The 18941-nt window shown below is 40.5% G+C and overlaps 1 protein-coding gene across 37 annotated transcripts in view; it reads right to left on the reverse strand.

Moving 5' to 3' along the window:
* The window catches only part of LOC122553361 (calcium/calmodulin-dependent protein kinase type II subunit delta), a 336637-nt gene that overhangs the window by 143518 nt on the left and 174178 nt on the right, over positions 1–18941 (reverse strand). For all 37 annotated transcript variants that reach the window (XM_043697118.2, XM_087984279.1, XM_043697082.2 and 34 more), the window contains exon 4: positions 11750–11804. In XM_043697118.2, the coding sequence (XP_043553053.1) occupies positions 11750–11804 (55 nt within the window). The remainder of the gene's footprint in view (positions 1–11749; positions 11805–18941) is intronic.

The following is an 18941-nucleotide window of genomic DNA, read 5'->3' on the forward strand; positions in this document are numbered from 1 at the left end:
TTCAGCTCTTTTATAAGATGACAAATCTTCAAATTACTTCAAATTATACAAGCATGTGAATAAAAATGTGAAAAAAAGACAATTTTTATTCTGGAATTAGACTCAAAGTATTTGTTGTTTGAAGCATCTTACCTAGTGAAGGACATATTTTCGCTTCAAGTATGTGCACAGGAATGAAACTGACAATGACCTCAGATGGCAGCTAGCTATAATGTCCCTTGAGGTAAATCTGAGCACTGAACAGAGGCAGAACAGCTAATATACAGGACAGATGTGTCCATAGAGTAAAGGGAATATCCAAATATTGAGATTTGATACTTACCAGCAGTAACTGGAATGAATACAATGAAAATGAAACCTTATGAGGATCTTATCCAAATATTCTACATTCAATATACAAAAGAAAGTAATACTGAGAATCAATCATACATAACTACATTTGCATCTGTATTAACTGAGACTAGGACAACTAACATATTCAAATATTTCATATATTCCTCAATGATTCACCTTGTTACCATGGTAAATAATTTGTAGAAGTTCACAGCATAGAAGGTGACTGTTTGGTCCACAGTGTTTGTTGCGGATCTGTACTAGCGCAACCCAAACTAATTGCAGTTCTACTTCATCTTTTTTGTTCCTAAAGAACCCAGAAAGGTTTAAGCACACATGGTACAACAAAGCTTGTCAACAGATCAAGTGTCTGTGCCTCTTTGGGTGTTCTGCTACTTCCAGGATTAGATCATTAACATTGCCGTGAAGGAATAATGGGACTACTTGACTTTACTACATGAAAAAGGTTTATTTGGAAGCACTAGCTTTCGGAGCACTGCTCCTTCATCAGCTGGCAGCACTCAAAGCTAGTGCTTCCGAATAAAGCTGTTGGACTATACCCTGGTGTTGTGAGATTTTTAACTTTGCCCAGCCCAGTCCAACACCGGCTCCCCCACAGAACCTAAGAAGCTGCTTTGTAGAAGGAAGATCAAAATCAGACCCTGTGTAACCAGTGATATCTGGGGCACTTCCAGGATGCCCGCTGACCTTCATGTGCAAAGGGATTCCAGCATTAGCATACATCCAGCTTTTTGAATGTTCTTCTGAATGTAGCCCAATTTTATGAAATGCATAAAATGAGGCAGAACTTCTTGCTGTAGTATCTGCATCTATAGAACAGGTTTGTACAGTGAGGGAAACTTCAGCTCTATACTTCATCTTCCAAAGGGAAGGACTGAAAGGTTCTGGGGAAACTTGCTGACAAAATGGACCTCCATCATTATTTCCTGATCACTGCATTTAATGAAATGGACGCTGTCCTGGGAAAGTTATCACTTCACTGAATACTTTGCAGAAATTTATGTGACTTGTATAATGGTAATCTGATTAAGTAAGACTCCTACTTTAAACATCATACAACCCTTGGATGTAAAATGATTACTTCTAGTTGTATGCCTAAAGAAAGGGGGAATTAGTTTACTCAATAAACCTTCGTTGTTATTGTTTCATGTACAAATACGCAAACTTGCTTTAGATTTAGATTTCAAAAAGATGGTGCAGGTTGATGTGCGTTTATAATTATTTATAATACCAGCAACACAAAGCAGAATAACCTCAACTGCATATGTTCCAAAACCGTCATCAACCACTTAGTTTTTAAATTAACTACCTTGTGTGGGCCCATTGATTCAACAATACTAATTAGTGACCAGACAGGATCACAAAAACCAAATATCCACTATCAATCCTCAATCATGAAGGTGTAACAGTTGGCTTTACAGCTTCAGCTTTTAAAAGGGCAGAGTGTAGCTGAAGTGATATTAATGTTACTATTTAGATATTTGAACTCCAAAATCCCTATTTACCGCTCATTAAATTTACAGCGTACTGCACTCACTCACTGCTAATCTAGTCAATCACCTCCTTGTTCCTTTTCTTTTCCAAACTGATGGCTCTCTGACTCTGGCATTGGATAATCAATTGATTCTTCTCTCCACATTCTCCTCTAAAATACTGCTTCCCCACACGAACTAGCTGTTCCCCACCACAACCTCAGTGTGACATTAACGCTGCTGTCCTGGGTTTGACAAACTTGCCTCATTCCTTCCTACTTGCTTTACTTTCCACTAGCTGTTTGCCTGAGCCATCGCAATGGTGGTGTTGCCCTCACCATCAAATTACATCTTAATCTCTCCTGGCACCATTTCCTCCATTGAATATCTCACTCCTTGATCCTATTGTGTTCTCAAATACAGTTGGGGCAGAACGGTGGCTCAGTGGTTAGCACCGCTGCCTCACAGTGCCAGGGACCTTGGTTCGAATCAGCCTCGGTGACTGTCTGTGTAGAGTTTGCACATTCTCCCTGTGTCTGTGTGGGTTTCCTCCGTGTGCTCCGGTTTTCTCCACGGTCCAAAGATGTGCAGGTTAGGTGAATAGGCCATGCTAAACTGTCCATTGTGTTCAGGGATGTGTAGGTTAGGTACATTAGTCCGGGATAAATGTAGGGGAATGGATCCGGATGGGTTAATCTTTGGAGGGTCAGTGTGGACTCGTTGGGCCGAAGGGTCTGTTTCCACACTGTAGGGATTCTGTGGATACAGCCTCTTCCGTGACTCTCACTTAAGATATTCTTTCTCCTGACACATGCTTTGCGTTGAAAAATTCCTTATCATTTCCATTTTCATCTCAACTCATCATTGTTGACCTACTAACTTATTGGCTGTCCTGGCCTACTTAAACTTGTTTCCACCAAGCTTATTCAAACAAATTCTCCCACCCACACTCACTACACTTCCCTTAGCCCCATTAGCAAAGTTGTCAAAGCATCAACTCTTTCTCAAAGTATTTTCTTGCAAACCTCAATATCCACAACTCTCTATATTATTTTAACCCTATTTCCTCCTACATCAGCATAACTGATTAAACCATTCTTCCTATATCTGACTGCACCATGGCAAACTTCATCAACTACGACTATCTCCTTTTCTGAAATTCTCACCTCTTCAGATTTATCCTGGAAAACTGTAGTCTCCAACATTGTTTGTTACTGGCAGAGGGAAAAATAAACATTATGACAGTAAGAGGCTGCTCAGCCATTGAAAATGACCTACCCGTCATAATCCAACTTTCCGACTTTTGACCCATAGCAGTGAAGGCTGCATAAATTTGAGTGTATTTTCCAAGTGCTTTTAAATGCTTCCAAGAGCATTTTAGCTTCTACCACCCTTTTGGGTAAATGAACATCAAAATTTATGATGCCTTTCCATCCTCACTCCTTCCAATCCTTCTCCAACTAGCTCAAAACTATTCCCTCAATGTGGCCTCACTGCTGAGGGAATAGGTCCTTATCCTTTCTAAATAGGTCATTCATGAATTTATTTCTCAATTAAACCAATGAAGCATCAACATTTCAAAAATGCAACCTTGATTGCTATATTGTTTCTCTTTTGTTTGCTAGTTTTGCTTTAACCTGCTTGTTTTTCTCTTCTTTTTGTTTTCAGGCAGCAGCTATACACTATTCTATCACTCACACCCCCCCGAAACAGATCTTGTTTCCGGACTTGACTTTTCACCACTTCCTTTGGCCTCAGAGTAGCAATTTTTACTGCATTTTTCCTGTTTCCCATCCTTAAACAGATCTTCCCTTTTGTTCAGTGTCCTTTTCTCCAACTTGTCACTTGTTTAAAACTGACTGCAGTTCTAATTCCACTAGTTCTGATGAGAGATTGTTGACCTGAAAGGTTAATTCTGATCCTCTCAGCTTGAGTATTCTAGCATCTTCTCTTCTTTATTCTCGATATCTAGCATCTGTGGCATTTTGTTTTTGTATGGAGATAGTAGGATAAGCTGGCAAAGGTTTGGTTAAATGCTAATTAGCTAATAAGGAGTGTCTTAGTTAAGAGATACACCAACGCAGAGAGGTTAAAGGAGAGGGGAGTATAAGGCCTTGGCAAATGAGGGTGTGACCACCATTGAGGTAGTAATTAAAATTGGTCACATGCAAGAGACTAGGAGCAGCACGGTGGCTCAGTGGTTAGCACTGATGCCTCACAGCACCAGGGTCTCAGGTTCGATTCCAGCCTCTGGCAACTGTCGTGTGGAGTTTGCACATTCTCACTGTATCTGCGTGGGTTTCCCCCCACAGTCCAAAGATGTGCAGGTCAGGTGAATTTGCAATGCTAAACTGCCCCATACTGTTAGGTGCATTAGTCAGAGGGAAATGGGTCTGGGTGGGTTACTCTTCGGAGGGTTGGTGTGGACTGGTTGGGCCGAAGGGCCTGTTTCCACACTGTAGGTAATCTAATCTAATCAGGATTGGAGGCACACAGAGGTAACAGGATTGGCAATAGTTATAAAAATAGGAGAATTGAGGCCACGGAAACAGTTGAGACATTGCTTAACCTGAAGTCAATGTAGATCAGAAAGCACAAGGGTTCTAGATGCTATGTAAATGCAAGTCCTTTCTTTCTTTATCTTAATCAAAGTTGTTATTGCAGATACACAACTCATTGTTTATGAATGAGATATTACCTTACATTTGAGATTATTAAAGTTTATTTGACACTGGTGAGTTGGTTTTAAGTTTATGTAGTAGCGACTTTAATAGAACACATCTCATTTGCGGTTTTTCAGTCATCTTTGTCAACAACAAATCTGTTGGCCTGAGAGTTGTTGGAACAACTTAGTCACATATTTGGGACCATGTGGAAGCTCTAACGAGCTAACTCTGTGGAAATTACTCAGGAAATTGAAGATTCCAAGGTGCAAAACCCAGCATCTTGAACCCTCTGAGAAAGCCCCTTAAACAGTGGAAAAGTCAGTGGTAACAAATAACTTAAATTTAATAATTACCCAGGTAAAGAGAGAGGACTAAAAACCTGCTCTAAACTCCAGGCTAACTATCAAACTGAACTATTGACACTGCTGACTCCCAACTGCATCCTCCCCAATACAAAACAACTCATGTTTAACTCCATTTGTCGAAAGCACCAATTTAGGGCATACACCTAGTCCTACGTATCAGCTCCATAAAGTTTTGAAATGAGAATGAACACTACCCAATTCTCCACCAATTTCTGCCTTTCACAAGAGAACGGAATACATGATAAATTTATTATCAAATTAACCATCTGTCAAAACAACTGATATTTTGGTTTTTAAACACAGCTTCAACTTCTTATCTCCTTTCAGCAATTTGTCTTGCCCTAATTAAGAAAAAAAGATTTGGGGAAAAAAAGTAACACCATTTTGGTGTTTGCACTCGCAAACATTTTATCTTGTCAAAACCAGGATGTTTTGCATTGGTTGGAAGAAGTCTATAAAGCAAGCATTTATAATTGGTGACATGGTACATACCGATGAGGATCTCCCTGAACACAGTGCTTGCAGCAGCAATTCATTCATATCCTCTCCATTCATTTATGAATCCAACTCAGCAACATCAAGATCGATTTCTAACCCTTTCCTAGGGTCACTGGGCAACTGAACGGCTAAGACAGACTTTCAGTATAAGGCCCATAAATATTCGCAACGTTCAATGGAAAAGCAATAATATATAACAGCACAGTTGACATTATTAATCTCACTTATGGAAGATGACAGCAGCAAATAATTTCTGAAATGAACCGCACTGGATTACGACACAGGTTAAAACATCTTGTTTCTCTGGACAGTGAATATGCCACAAGCTTACAGTCTTCCTTCATTTTAGAGTTGCATTTAGGAACAACTGGTCCTGTGGACACTTGGCCAGATTCCTGTCATAATTCCAGCAGTGCTCTGAAGAACATAGCAAATGCAGGGCATTCATGTCATCAAGTCTCTGTTGATATTTTCTGGGGTGCCTTATAATCTTTTCCTGCCCTGATTAAGCAGGTACCTGAAATAATAGTACGTGATTAGGAAGACATAGCTGAGAAGGAAGCTCAGACTGCCTAGAATTCTTGTTTCTTAGGCTCATCAGGAATTCTGCAATGTATTTCTTTCTAACCTTGATCAGCAGCAGAAAAGGGGCTAATTGCAGGCAGTTTCAAACAGTGAGCTGAAACTGGGTAGTGACCTGTGTTGGAGCAAGGACAGGAATTAGATCTAGTGAGATTATTCCTCACAGGCTTCAGACTTCGGCAGCTGATAGGTAAAACTCAGCAGCTGGAAGCAGCAGAACTGGATGGGAAGAATGTGCCAGAGATAAACAAAATCAAAAACAACAAACATGTATCTGTCAAGAAAAGAATCCAGAACCCAAGACTTAACTGAGGGCAGCTCCATTTTCAAATGTCATGCAATGGTTAACTGCATCACAGACATTTTGCAAGGCAGAGCTCTGCATAAACACTTTTTGAACTGCACAGGTTTTAGCGGAAGACGATGCAAAATATTCAACATTCCCCAACCATTTGGCTGTAACTTTAATACACAGACAATTGCCACTGTGTTACTACAACTAGGGTATGCGGTACAATAAATGATAGTTAGTTTAAACTGAACCCTGTGCACTTTGTTGATAACTGTCTACATTCACGCTTCTAATTTTTAGGAAAGGTTATCCATTCCTTGGGATATTGTAGCTCTCTCCATTGAGTTTAGTACCCAAAGCACTGATCGCATGCAGACTTGCAGTTCTCAGTAATAAATAGGAATTTCCAAATCTCATCTCACTGAACTAACTCCAAATTCTGTCTGAACAATACAACCATAATGGATTTGAAGCAAAATAAATTGTATTCTTTTTGACAAAATAACATGATGCTTTACAAGAACAACCAAAAATAAATTTTAAAAGCTGTCATTCATTGAGATTAAGATAGAATATCGTCAGGATTTCATCCAGATAACTTATTATTCGGTTTCAACAGCAGCAAGATCAGGGATATTTTTCTTGTGTGCGCTATATTCATTTTCTGGAGTGTGTTACCCTTTTGGAAGATGCCTCATTTCAGGCAGTCACGTTTAGGGTCAAAAACAGTATCCAGTGATATAGGACACAGCTAAAAAATGACTTGTATAAAACTTTATAAGTCTGCGTGCCAGAAAATAAGGGCAGACCCTTCCCAGGCTGTGAGCAATGTGAACAATAGTGAGTCAGTTTAAAAATGTGGACAAGAATGGAAAAATGAAATTCCGGAGATTGTGGGGAAAAAAAAGCTTGGTTTCCCACGCAAGGTTTTAATGATGAGGTGCGAATCCCATTCTGAGGCAAGGGGCCTTTTCGCATTCATTATTACCTAATTCTACCTCACTTATACACAGTTTGCTTTTTTCCCCAGACTTGGGAGAGAAAATAGAAATGAAACTGAATGTGCACCTTGCTCACCAGCTCTTCTCAGTGCCTTCCTGTTGTTTCCCCAACAACTCAGGGCATGCTCCATACGCAGTATCAAGATCACCTCCTATCTACATCAGCCTTACCAGATCATCATGGTACATCTCTGATTCAATCATCGCTTTGGCACTGCACTTTGAAGCTCACTGGCACCTTATGTTGTTATGCTGTTGCTAGGCAGTCCCGAAGAAGGGTTACACGTGAAATATTGACTTCTCCATCTCCTGATGCTGCCTGGCTTGCTATGCTCTTCCAGCCTCCTGCCTGTCTACTTTGGATTCCAGCATCTGTAGTTTTTTTTGGTCTCTTCTGCACATGAGACAGGCAGCCATCCCATGTACTGGCATGAAGAGCATGTTAGGGCTATGGGCTTGATTTCTTATTACTCACTTCACTCCTACAGGCAACCCCAGGTTGTGAATGGCTCCATTCTTGAGTCCATTTGCAAGCTGAACACAATGCAGGACAATATAACGTTGCCATTGATAAGTACTGAAAATGTTCACAGGCCGGATCTTTAAAATTACACCCATGCAAGGGATCGTGTTCGTCAGTATGCATTCATCAGGTGGATGTTCCTGAATCAGGGATCCTCTGTACTTCAGCGCTCATATTTCTGTCTACCTTTTAGTCTTGACAGAAAACCAGGCAGCTTGTCACATGTGGCAGCAATGAACAGTCAATTATAATTAGTCAGGAATGGCTCGTCTTCAGTCATAGAAAGTGGCGTGGTGCCCCGAGTGAGCTTGTAGTAAGCACAGACAGCAGGAAGGGTAAGCAGTTTGGAGCCATAGGTAGTAAAGAGCTATTGAGGTACGATAGTGAGAATGGTAGATCATGGGACTTGGTGGGAGGTGAGTCCAGTGGAAGTGTGACAGTATATGGTAACAGAGAGAGAAGAATGTACTTACCCTTGCAAACCACAGATGATCAGTAGTCTTCTTGCAACATTGCTGCACTTTTCTCCAAACCACGGACATATTGAGCAGGCTGGCAGCTAAGGTTAAACACGGTGATCACAATATGAATGCTGGGAAGTCCCAGCACTGACGAGCATTGAGCTGTCACTGAGCGTAAGAGTGATGCTATGCTACTGAGTGAGGTGAAAGCATAATGTAACAGGAGAAAAGTTACTAGGGCTCACAGAGTGAAACCCTCCCTGAAACTCACTAAAAATTGTTACTTAGCCAGGGAAGTCCAGCCCTAAATGTCTATTGAAATTAGATTGCAGGGAATGTCTTGTCCAAAGGATAATAGTGGTTTTAACCTTTTGTTTTAAGAAGTTTCCAGGCGCTGAGAAACTAAACTTCAGCTGGCCATCAATGTTAAGAGTTTATCTGGATATTACTTTAGTGTCCTACAAAATGGAGATAGGCAGCAGGATGTCAAGATAGTAAATGTGAGAGGATTTGAACTTTGTCTGATTAGTACAACCAAAGAAAAATAATGCCAATTTATGTAATAGAAAAGGCAAAACATTTAATTCATCATGGCATGAGGATAATGTACTTGAATGGTATAATGCCAGGGCATCAGCATGTGCCCAGGTTACTAAGCAATGTTCACTACTTGCTGGGAATCAACCTGGTGGTAAGGGATACGTCATGATAATAAAGCAAAATGCCTGGGCAGAGACAATATGTTTCAACTAGCAATCCTGATATAGAATTAAAAAGCAATGCCAGGTTGGTCATAGTGATGGGATTTTGTAATTAGGTCAGGACGTCTCTTCTGCAATTATACAAGTTCAACTCAACTGTGAGGTGGTTTTAGATTTAAATAATGATATAGTACAAATCAGTCCGGAGGCCGGACTAGTATCCTTGGAAAAAGATCTTACAAATTTGCTCGCTTCACCACTTGAGTTCACATTTGTGTATGTTGAATTTGTGTCAATTTCTCCCATGGAAGCTTTCTCCGGTGATAATGGCCAATATTGTCCCTCATCCAACAATACTAAAACAGATTGTTTGATCATTACCTCATTGTTATTTATGGGGCTTCACTGTGCTCCAGTCTTTAGATTGCAAAAATCATTAAAGCATTTCTCTGGCTAAAAAACACCATGGGCCGTCAAAAAGTCATTTAAAAGTGCTACATAAATATAAACTCTGATTTTGTTTGGTCTCACTAAATGTGCAATCTGTCAAGTAGGACCATACAAACTGCTCAAAATGCTTTTACTGAATACTTACATAACACACATTTTATCCAAAGTATTGAAAATTTTAAACACCCTAAATAATAACAACAAATAATACTGCAAAAGTTAAAGTAATTATTATATGCTTTTTAATATATTCACTAAAGACTTTCTATGGGCTATGTACTACAAGTGCAAAACCACAATGATGATTGGGTCTGCATACATTTTTGACTTTTCCATGATGACCATACAGGAATTCATGCCTTTCCAAACTTCTGTGACACATTCACACATTTGTGATTTTAGCTGGCAGGAGGAGGTTATCACAATGCAAAATATTTAAAAACACTTCCAATGCAAATAAGGAACCCAGAATTTATATATGTAGTAAGACCAAACAATAGGTCTTTAAAATTATAACTGAATCATACCTGTATGATTCTATCCAATCATTCTATAATTGCAACGGAGAAACTTAAATGACAGCCAAGCATCCATAGAAAGTAAGAACGTAAGAACCAGAATAGGAGTAGGCAATTCAGCCCCGTGAGCATGAGCCACTATTTGATATGATAACGGTTTGATCTAATCTCAGCCTCAACTCCATTTTCCTGCCTGCTCTCCACAACTTTACAAGCCATTAATAATTAAAAATCTGCCTATGTCCATTCATCCACCTAGGGTAGCGAATGCCACAGATTCACAATATTTTGAAACATGAAATTTCTCCTCATCTCTGTTGTAAATCTGCTGCCCCTTATCCTAAAACAATAACCTCTTGTTATAAATTGCTCCACACAAGGAAACATCGTTCTTTAAGTCTAATTTATCATTCACTGACTGAATCTTATATATGCCAATGAGATCTGCTTTCATTCTTTTACATTCCAGAGTGCACGCCTAAACTGCTCAATATCTCTTCAAAATATTAAACCCTCACCTCAGGGATCAAATTAGTGAACCTCCTCTGAACTTCCTCCAATGCAACTACATCCCTCAGAGACCTAAACTGTAAGCAAATTCCATGTATGGTAAAGCTGTAGGAACACTTCCCTACTTTTAAACTCTATTCATTTAGCAATAAATGCCAAAATGTCACTTGCCTTCCTTATTACATGCTGTACCTGCATATTAGTTTCTGTGAATAATGCATGAGAACGCCCAGATCTCTTTGCACCAAAGCAATTTGAAGTTTCTCTTATTTTAGGTAATACATTAGGTAATTCTTCTGACTAAAATGGAAATTTCTCACATAACCTGGTTAAATTTCATCTGCTAAATTTTGGCCCATTTGTATATTTATTTCTTCATTTCAATTCACTTTCCCACCTATTTTAGTATCATCTGCAAATTTGAATATGGTAGCTTCTATTCCTGCATCCAATTCCTTAATATAGACTGTAAATAGTTGGGCCTGAGGACCAAACCCTGTGGCACCCCTCTAGTTACATCTTGCCAACCAGAAAATGACCCATTTATAGTGACTCCCTGCGCTGTTGATCAGTAAATTCTTTATCCAAGCTAATAAACTAGCCTCATGGGACACCTTGGAATTATATCATAAATAGATGGTTGGGCCTCATGAACCATATGAATGCCTTAGCGTTTCAATAACCAAAACTTCAAACCCTCATAAGATAGATGTTTGAACAAACTGAATTGGAGTGCTTGTCCACTCACCACCCCCACCCATCCAGCAGGAATGTGGGTTTGTTGCCTTCAGAGAATTACTGGTGTCAAGAATGGGGCTTGGAGTCCTGGAGTTAAGCTCCTACCTGACATTTGGTTGCTCAGTTTAGCCCAACTAAGTAAAAATTCAGACTGTAGTCTTGTGGGCTAACACCCATAGTTGATACACACTCTGGTTTTATCCACTAATAATCTCAATCTCATAAATGGGTGAAATACATAGCCAAACGGATTGAGAACACACCAATTAGCATTTGACATGGCATCTAATATAATTCAACATACGATTGATGCACCAAACACATAGTTAACGATGTTCAATTACAGGCAAACGGTTTACTTCATATCTGCCCTGCGTGCTGTTGTTAAAGAACACCAGTTCTTGTTTTTAAACACTGCGCACTTCAACTTTTATGGTGTGCTTTTCTGCACCAATTTTTATCATTATGTAATGTTACTATGCTTTAACCTGCCTGTCAAAATCATTACTCCATAAAACCTGTGAGCAATTGCGGGCACAGTAAAAACTGTTCTACTCGAAAAGTTGCTTTTACAATGCTGTAACAGTGGAACAATGATCAAAGATGAAAATTACTTACAGATCAAACACTAGGTAATGGAATCCTTCCTCTGATATGCTATCATGGAGGCGAACTGAAAAAGAAAAACATAATCTAACACATCGATTCTTTGACATTTGAAATTAAATGTGTGCCACACAAAAATATTGTGTACAAATTTAGACATTAGTATATACAAGACCAGCAAAAATACCCCAAATGTAATACTGAAATCGCTACCACTAACAATTGATTGAACTACATTATTTTAATATACATGTATTGCTCATTCATTATCCACTTATTTCACTATCAATGGTCCAATGTCTTTTGAAGTATTATGGATACAGTCTATGCAGCAAATAACACAATCCACTTTGAGCATGGGCATACTACTTACAGAAAGTATTTGATGATGCATACTATTTACAGAAAGTCAAGACCAAACTGAAAGGAAGGGAAAATGCTGGGAACATTCTATATCTGTGGAGACAGATACAGAATTAATGGAAAACAAAAATCACTGTAGATGCTAGAAATCTGAAACAGAGACAGCTTCAGAAACGCAGGAGGCCTGGCATTTCTGAGGGGTCACTGGGCCTGCTTTCTCTCCACAAAATGAACAGCCCTCGGTGGAGAAACCCAGAAGAAATAGCTTCCCCCATAACCTGCAAATGTAATGCCAGGACCTGATTTGCAATTCTGCCTCCATTTCCTAGCCACAGGCACCCCTCTTGGTCTATCAAGGAGCTGGTCCTTTAACACAGCTGAGGATCAGAGAACAGGAAAGATTGCACTGAAGATAACAAGAAAGTTAGTGGCAGGGATTGGAACATTAAAAATGACAGCATGACAGTTGGGCAGAAAATCAGAGGGACTGGAATTCAATTTTTGAATCTAGTAGTCCTCACATCATTTTAGACACCAGGTTAAAATTAAAAATCTCAGGTATACATTTTGATTAAAATATTTAAATAAAAACAATTAATCAATCAATCTCCTCAGTGCAAGAGTGCCTCTCGACTCCAAACCGAACTGGAGTGAATTTGTTGTTAATACTTCATCAACTTAAGATTGCCATGACCCAAACCCATTCACTTCTGGAGTTCAATGTTTCTCCAAACTTTCATCTGCACATAACAAGCGTTTTGTGGTGGTGGTGGTGGTTTGGGGGTGGAGGGGTTGTGGTGGTGATTTGGGGGTGGGTGGAGGCGACAGAGCTATTTTTCAAGTCCTTGAATGAATGAAGTGCACACTCTGAGGTTTCACAGTACAGGCCAACATTTTTTGGGCAGTTTATTACACAAGTGACAACTGCAGAGCTAAACCGCTGCTACTGTGCAGTCATATCCCACCTGTAGACCTCCAGCTACCTGAAGGGTGGGATCAAAGAAAAGATGAATGCTGCAAAATGATATTTTTCTCTCACCACGGTATTATGTTACTGGCTTCTCTATTTGATTTGTGAAAGGGGAGTAAATTAACAGCACAAAAAAAAAGAGAACTGAGCTTCAGTGTGAACCCAGATGAATAACACCACTTTCCTTTGATGGATGAGCCTGAAAGCTCCCTCAAAAACATTCCAATGGCACCAGGACTTGCAGTTCAACCAGATAATGGATGTTTCAATCAGATGGTGATCAATTCAAAGATGAAAACAAAATTTCAAAAAGAATGGGTGAAGTATATGAAAAGATAATATATAAAAAAGGTTGCAGACGAGAAAACTAACATCAGACTAGCAGTTGAACCAAATAGTAATTCGATTGAGGGATTCTAAATGTCCAAACACAGCTGCACAACCTCATATATCTCATCTGCTACCAGGGGATCCAAGAGATATAGTGACTGCTTTCATAAGGGAGACAAGCTCAAATTGTGTAGTTTTCCTGTTGTCTGCCACAGACGAAATTAGGCATTTAAGGATCCCCCAAAAGCACCTCCTCTCAGTGGCCAAAGAATTCCTTTCCAAGTCTCTCTCACACAGTTCAACCATCGAGAGGAACCTCAGACACAATCTTCATCCTGTGGTAATTCAAGCACCATTCAAGACCAACTGCTGCGTGGGGTCTCTTTCAACTTCACAAATAAACTTTTTGACTCTCAACCACATAAATAGAAAGCAGGAATTTTCAGCATTGCTTCGCATGAGGTCCACTGAAGATGTTACCTAGTAAAGTAACAAAATGTCTGGAAATGAACCTTTCAGCTCAGTGAGCAAACCTACATCCAAAACCTCAACCTGAGCTACAAATCTTCTCAAAACACAAGTATTATCAAATATCCTCCTCAAATTTGCCCATAGAAATTTGGCATCATGAAGGAGGTAGAGAATGATGATGACAAATTTCTGTGTGTAGCCAAGAAAGTCTTTGTCCTCATCAATGGAACCACGACAGACTCTATCTTATTGAAGATGAGGATCAAACAAGGTGACTTCATTTCGACAATTATCTTCCTTCTCAACCTTTCGCACTACAATACTGCAAATTACCCACATTCAAAGAGTTAATCAACAGATGAGAAATTACTCCACCTTCAATCTAATAGCAAAATTTCTTCAGCCTCAGATCATACAGCTTCAGTTCGCTGATGACACTCATCTGTGCACTCACTCAAAAACTAAGCTCCAGGCCATTTCTACAAACTATTTGATAAATTGGTTCCTTCTTTAAATATGTGGAAAACTAAGAGTCTTTTTCAACCAGCTCGTATAGCACAACACAAATTAAGATCAATGGTGACATGCACATCTCGACAGCCTCATCTCCATGAAGGCACAGATGACAATTCATCATCGCCTCAAAAGTGGCAGCTCAGCCTTTGATTATCTGAGGGGAAAAGTACTGCAGGATCAAAATCGCAAATCTGTTCAATAGGCAGCAGTGAGTTTTGCCCTCCGATATGCCAGAGAGGTTTGGACAATCTATATCAGGCACCTCCAGAGAAGTACTCGGAGCAGTGCCTTTACAAGGCCCTTTTAATCCAGAGCCAGGAAATGCTATCCAACTGGAGCACTCTCTTCAAAACCGACTTGCCCTACGACATGGCCTTAATAGTTTGGAACCCAAACCTGACGGGAAGAGCATGTAGCTCATGTCCTGACAGCAGCCTCCCAAACCAGCCATCCCACTCAGGATTCGGTTGTAGAAGGATATTTCCAGCAAGACAATCGAAATACTTCAGGGATGTGTTCAACCCTGAAGAGGTTCAACATCCTGCTGGGCCCAGGGGAACCTCCGACTTGTGAGGGATCAGAATGTGAACGTTTGTCTCAGAAGGTACTAAACACGAGAAGACGAGGGGTGACTTGATAGAGGTGTACAAGATGATTAGGGGTTTAGATAGGGTCGACAGTGAGAATCTTTTTTCCACGTATGGAGTCAGCTATTACAAGGGGGCATAGCTTTAAATTAAGGGGGAGTAGGTATAGGACAGATGTTAGGGGTAGGTTCTTTACTCAGCGAGTCGTGAGTTCATGGAATGCCCTGCCAGTAGCAGTGGTGGACTCTCCCTCATTATGGGCATTTAAGCGGGCATTGGATAGGCATATGGAGGATAGTGGGCTAGTGTAGGTTAGGTGGGCTTGGATCAGCGCAACATCGAGGGCCGAAGGGCCTGTACTGCGCGGTATTCTTCTATGTCTATGTCTATGTCTATGTCTATAAGACTCCCGCTCTGCATGTGGCAGAATCTGAAGATTCTTCACTGCAATCGTCAGCAAACTGAAGTGGAAGTAAGTCATTCTTGATCCTGAGGGCTTACCCAAGACAATATATTATGATCATTTGGGTTATACATTAGTTACTGGTAGAATCCAAGATTTTCCAACTTCTAGATCTTCAGGAAATCCTCCAGACGGTGGTGGAAATCCTATATCAGATCTTACCTGCTTCTCAAAAGCATTCCTTTGTTAATGCACTGCACTTTTACAAATAGAATTTCTACCTACTTTCGAGTGGCTACCATAAGCTAACAAAGAGGTCTTGCTGGGCCTTTCAGTATTTGAAGTGCTTTAGCAGCAGTACTAAGAGAAAGCCAGACTGGGCTCAGTAATACAGACAAGTGGCCCAGGGAAATATCCACCAACATTAAAAAATATCAATGGATCATGTTGCTAGCCAATGTATAGAGTATGTATCACTTAAGTAGATCTAAGCAGAGTGACAGCAATTCTACAAGAATTAAGAGCAGAGGTCAACAAAAACAAATTCTTTTCTAACAAAGCAAACAAAAGATGAACTCTCAATCCAGACTTCAACCTACGATCTGACTTGTCTGGTATCAGCCAGAAGCATAACGAGGAAAGTGATGCCATCTAATAAAGTCCAAAAACTACAGGTTAGCCTTCTTTCCATTCGGATAGAGGAATTTTGATTTTTTTTACAATACTGCACTTTGCCTAGAATGTATTACCATGATGAGGCAACAGGCACTTGATTTGTAAAGAAAGTAGACTGCAGCAAACTGTCACTATCATGAGCACAAACCTACTGAGTGCAATGTGAAGCAGCCAGATGGTGTTCTCTGGAAAGCAAGCATTTCACAAGTCTCTGTCGGGAATTTTAAAAGAGCCCAAGAAATATAGTCAGTTGTCCCGAAATATATAATGTAAACAAACTAGCCTTTAACAGAACAGTTCATCCTGCACACCTCAAAAGGTAGCCGAATTTCTAATCCTCGATGTTAGCTATACTTGCAAAACCTCATTGAATGGGCTGCAAATTTCACTATTTCTGGAGCAATCATGGTAGATTGTTGCAGCATGGTCTGTCCTGACAAAGAGGTTACATTAGTGTTGATTTCTGCCATTTTATAAACAATTTCAGCCCACCAGTCCTAATCATGCACCATTCTCATTCATGGAGAATTTTCTGCATTTGCTCAATTCCTGTTTGTGATGTTTATATTTTTTTCCTGAGATGATTAAATATGCAGTGTCCTGGTGGGAGTCTATACAATATAGGATTGTGAAGGTAAATGAGCTTCAATGATCTCTTGTGCTGCAGCATTGTTAATTCTCTACGTTGTTAATTCTCTACGTTGTTAATTCTCTACGTTGTTAATTCTCTACGTTGTTAATGGGGAACAAGTGAGAAAATTAGGTTCAATAGGAAGGCTTGCAGCAGCTGCAGAACCCACTGTTTCAAAACCTGCAAACCAGAAGGTGAATGGTGCTGAAAAGAGAGCCGTGTTGCCAGCACTCATCAAGAACTTTTGCAACATTTTCATCCTTCTCAGCAATATTAAGCTCTGTACAACCAACAGTGTGTCAGTGTTAGTTAACAGAAGAGATGTGATTAGGACCATGGATAAAATAAGGGCTGAAAAGTGTGATCAGATGCAATGGATGTGTACAAGACAATGTTACATTTTGGGACTATGAAAATGTTGTCAAATGCAAACAGAACTTGCTCATAATAGATGGCTGAATCAAACTGATCTCGAAATAAAGGTACGGGTGACACGGTGGCACAGCGGTTAGCACTGCCACCTCACAGTGGCAGAAACCTGGGTTCAATTCCCGCCTCAGGCAACTGTGTGGAGTTTGCACATTCTCCCTGTGTCTGTGTGGGTTTCCTCCGGGTGCTCTGGTTTCCTCCCACAGTCCAAAAATGTGCAAGATAGGTGAATTGGCCAGGTTAAATTGCCCGTAGTGTTAGGTGAAGCGGTAAATGTAGGGGAATGGGTCTGGGTGGGTTGTTCTTTGGAGTGTCGGTGTGGACTTGTTGGGCCAAAGGGCTCGTTTCCACACTAAGTTATCTAATCTAAAGCACCGATCTCCTAAAGATCTCTATCCTTATAGAAGGAATGTTGATCAGCGCTCTTATTGAGCAAATCCAGGAGAGCAGTTATTTCATCTGAAGTCAACTGGACCACCATGTTGCCAGAAATGGACTCAACTTACTATTGTCACCTCCCTAATATCAGAAGAAATTAATCTTAGCTGGATGACCAATAGATCTGATACAGAATAACATATGAATTACTCACTCTGGGATTGCAGAGGCAGAATTGGACAATCCCCATCTTAAACCACATGAGGATGCTGGGTACTGTTGCCCCTACATAGAACATTACAGTGCAGTACAGGCCTTCGGCCCTCGATGTTGCGCCGACTTGTCATACTAATCTGAAGCCCATCCCACCTACACTATTCCATGTACGTCCATATGCTTGTCCAATGATGACTTAAATGTACTTAAAGTTGGCAAATCTACTACCGTTGCAGACAAAGCATTCCATACCATTACTACTCTGGGTAAAGAAACTACCTCTGACATCTGTCCTATATCTATCACCCCTCAATTTAAAGCTATGCCCCCTCATGCTCACCGTCACCATTCTTTGAAAAAGGCTCTCCCTGTCCACCCTCTCTAACCCTCTGATTATCTTATATGTCTCTATTAAATCACCTCTCAACCTTCTTCTCTCTAATGAAAACAGCCTCAAGTCCTTCAGCCTTTCCTCGTAAGACCTTCCCTCCATACCAGGCAACACCCTAGTAAATCTCCTCTGCACTCTTTCCAAAGCTTCCACATCCTTCTTATAATGTGGTGACCAGAACTATGCATAATACTCCAAGTGTGGCCACACCAGAGTTTTGTACAGCTGTAGCATAACCTCATGGTTCCGGAACTCGATCCCTCTGTTAATAGAAGCTAAAACACTATGCCTTCTTAACAACCCTGTCAACCTGGGTGGCAACTTTCAAGGATCTGTGTACCTGGACACCGAGATCTCTCTGCTCATCTACACTACCAAGAATCTTACCATTAGCCCAGTACTTTGCATTCCGGTTACTCCAACCAAAGTGAATCACCTCACCCTTGTCCGCATTAAACTCCATTTGCCACCTCCCAGCCCAGCTCTGCAGCTTATCTATGTCTCTCTGTAACCTAATACTTCCTTTGTTACTATCCACAACTCCACCGACCTTAGTATCGTCTGCAAATTTACTAACCCACCCTTCTACGCCCTCATCCAGGTCGTTTATAAAAATGTCGAACAGCAGTGGACCCAACACCGACCCTTGCGGCACACCACTGGTAACTGGACTCCAGGATGAATATTTCCCATCAACCACCATCCTCTGTCTTCTTTCAGCAAGCCAATTACTGATCCAAACTGCTATATCTCCCACAATCCCATTCTCTGTACTATGTACAATAGCCTACTGGGGGGAACCTTATCGAACGCCATGCTGAAATCCATACACACCACATTAACC

This window comes from Chiloscyllium plagiosum, unplaced genomic scaffold (assembly GCF_037043375.1).
Source record: "Chiloscyllium plagiosum isolate Xiang-an unplaced genomic scaffold, Cpla_swu_hap1 HiC_scaffold_1, whole genome shotgun sequence".
Lineage (NCBI taxonomy): Eukaryota > Metazoa > Chordata > Chondrichthyes > Orectolobiformes > Hemiscylliidae > Chiloscyllium > Chiloscyllium plagiosum.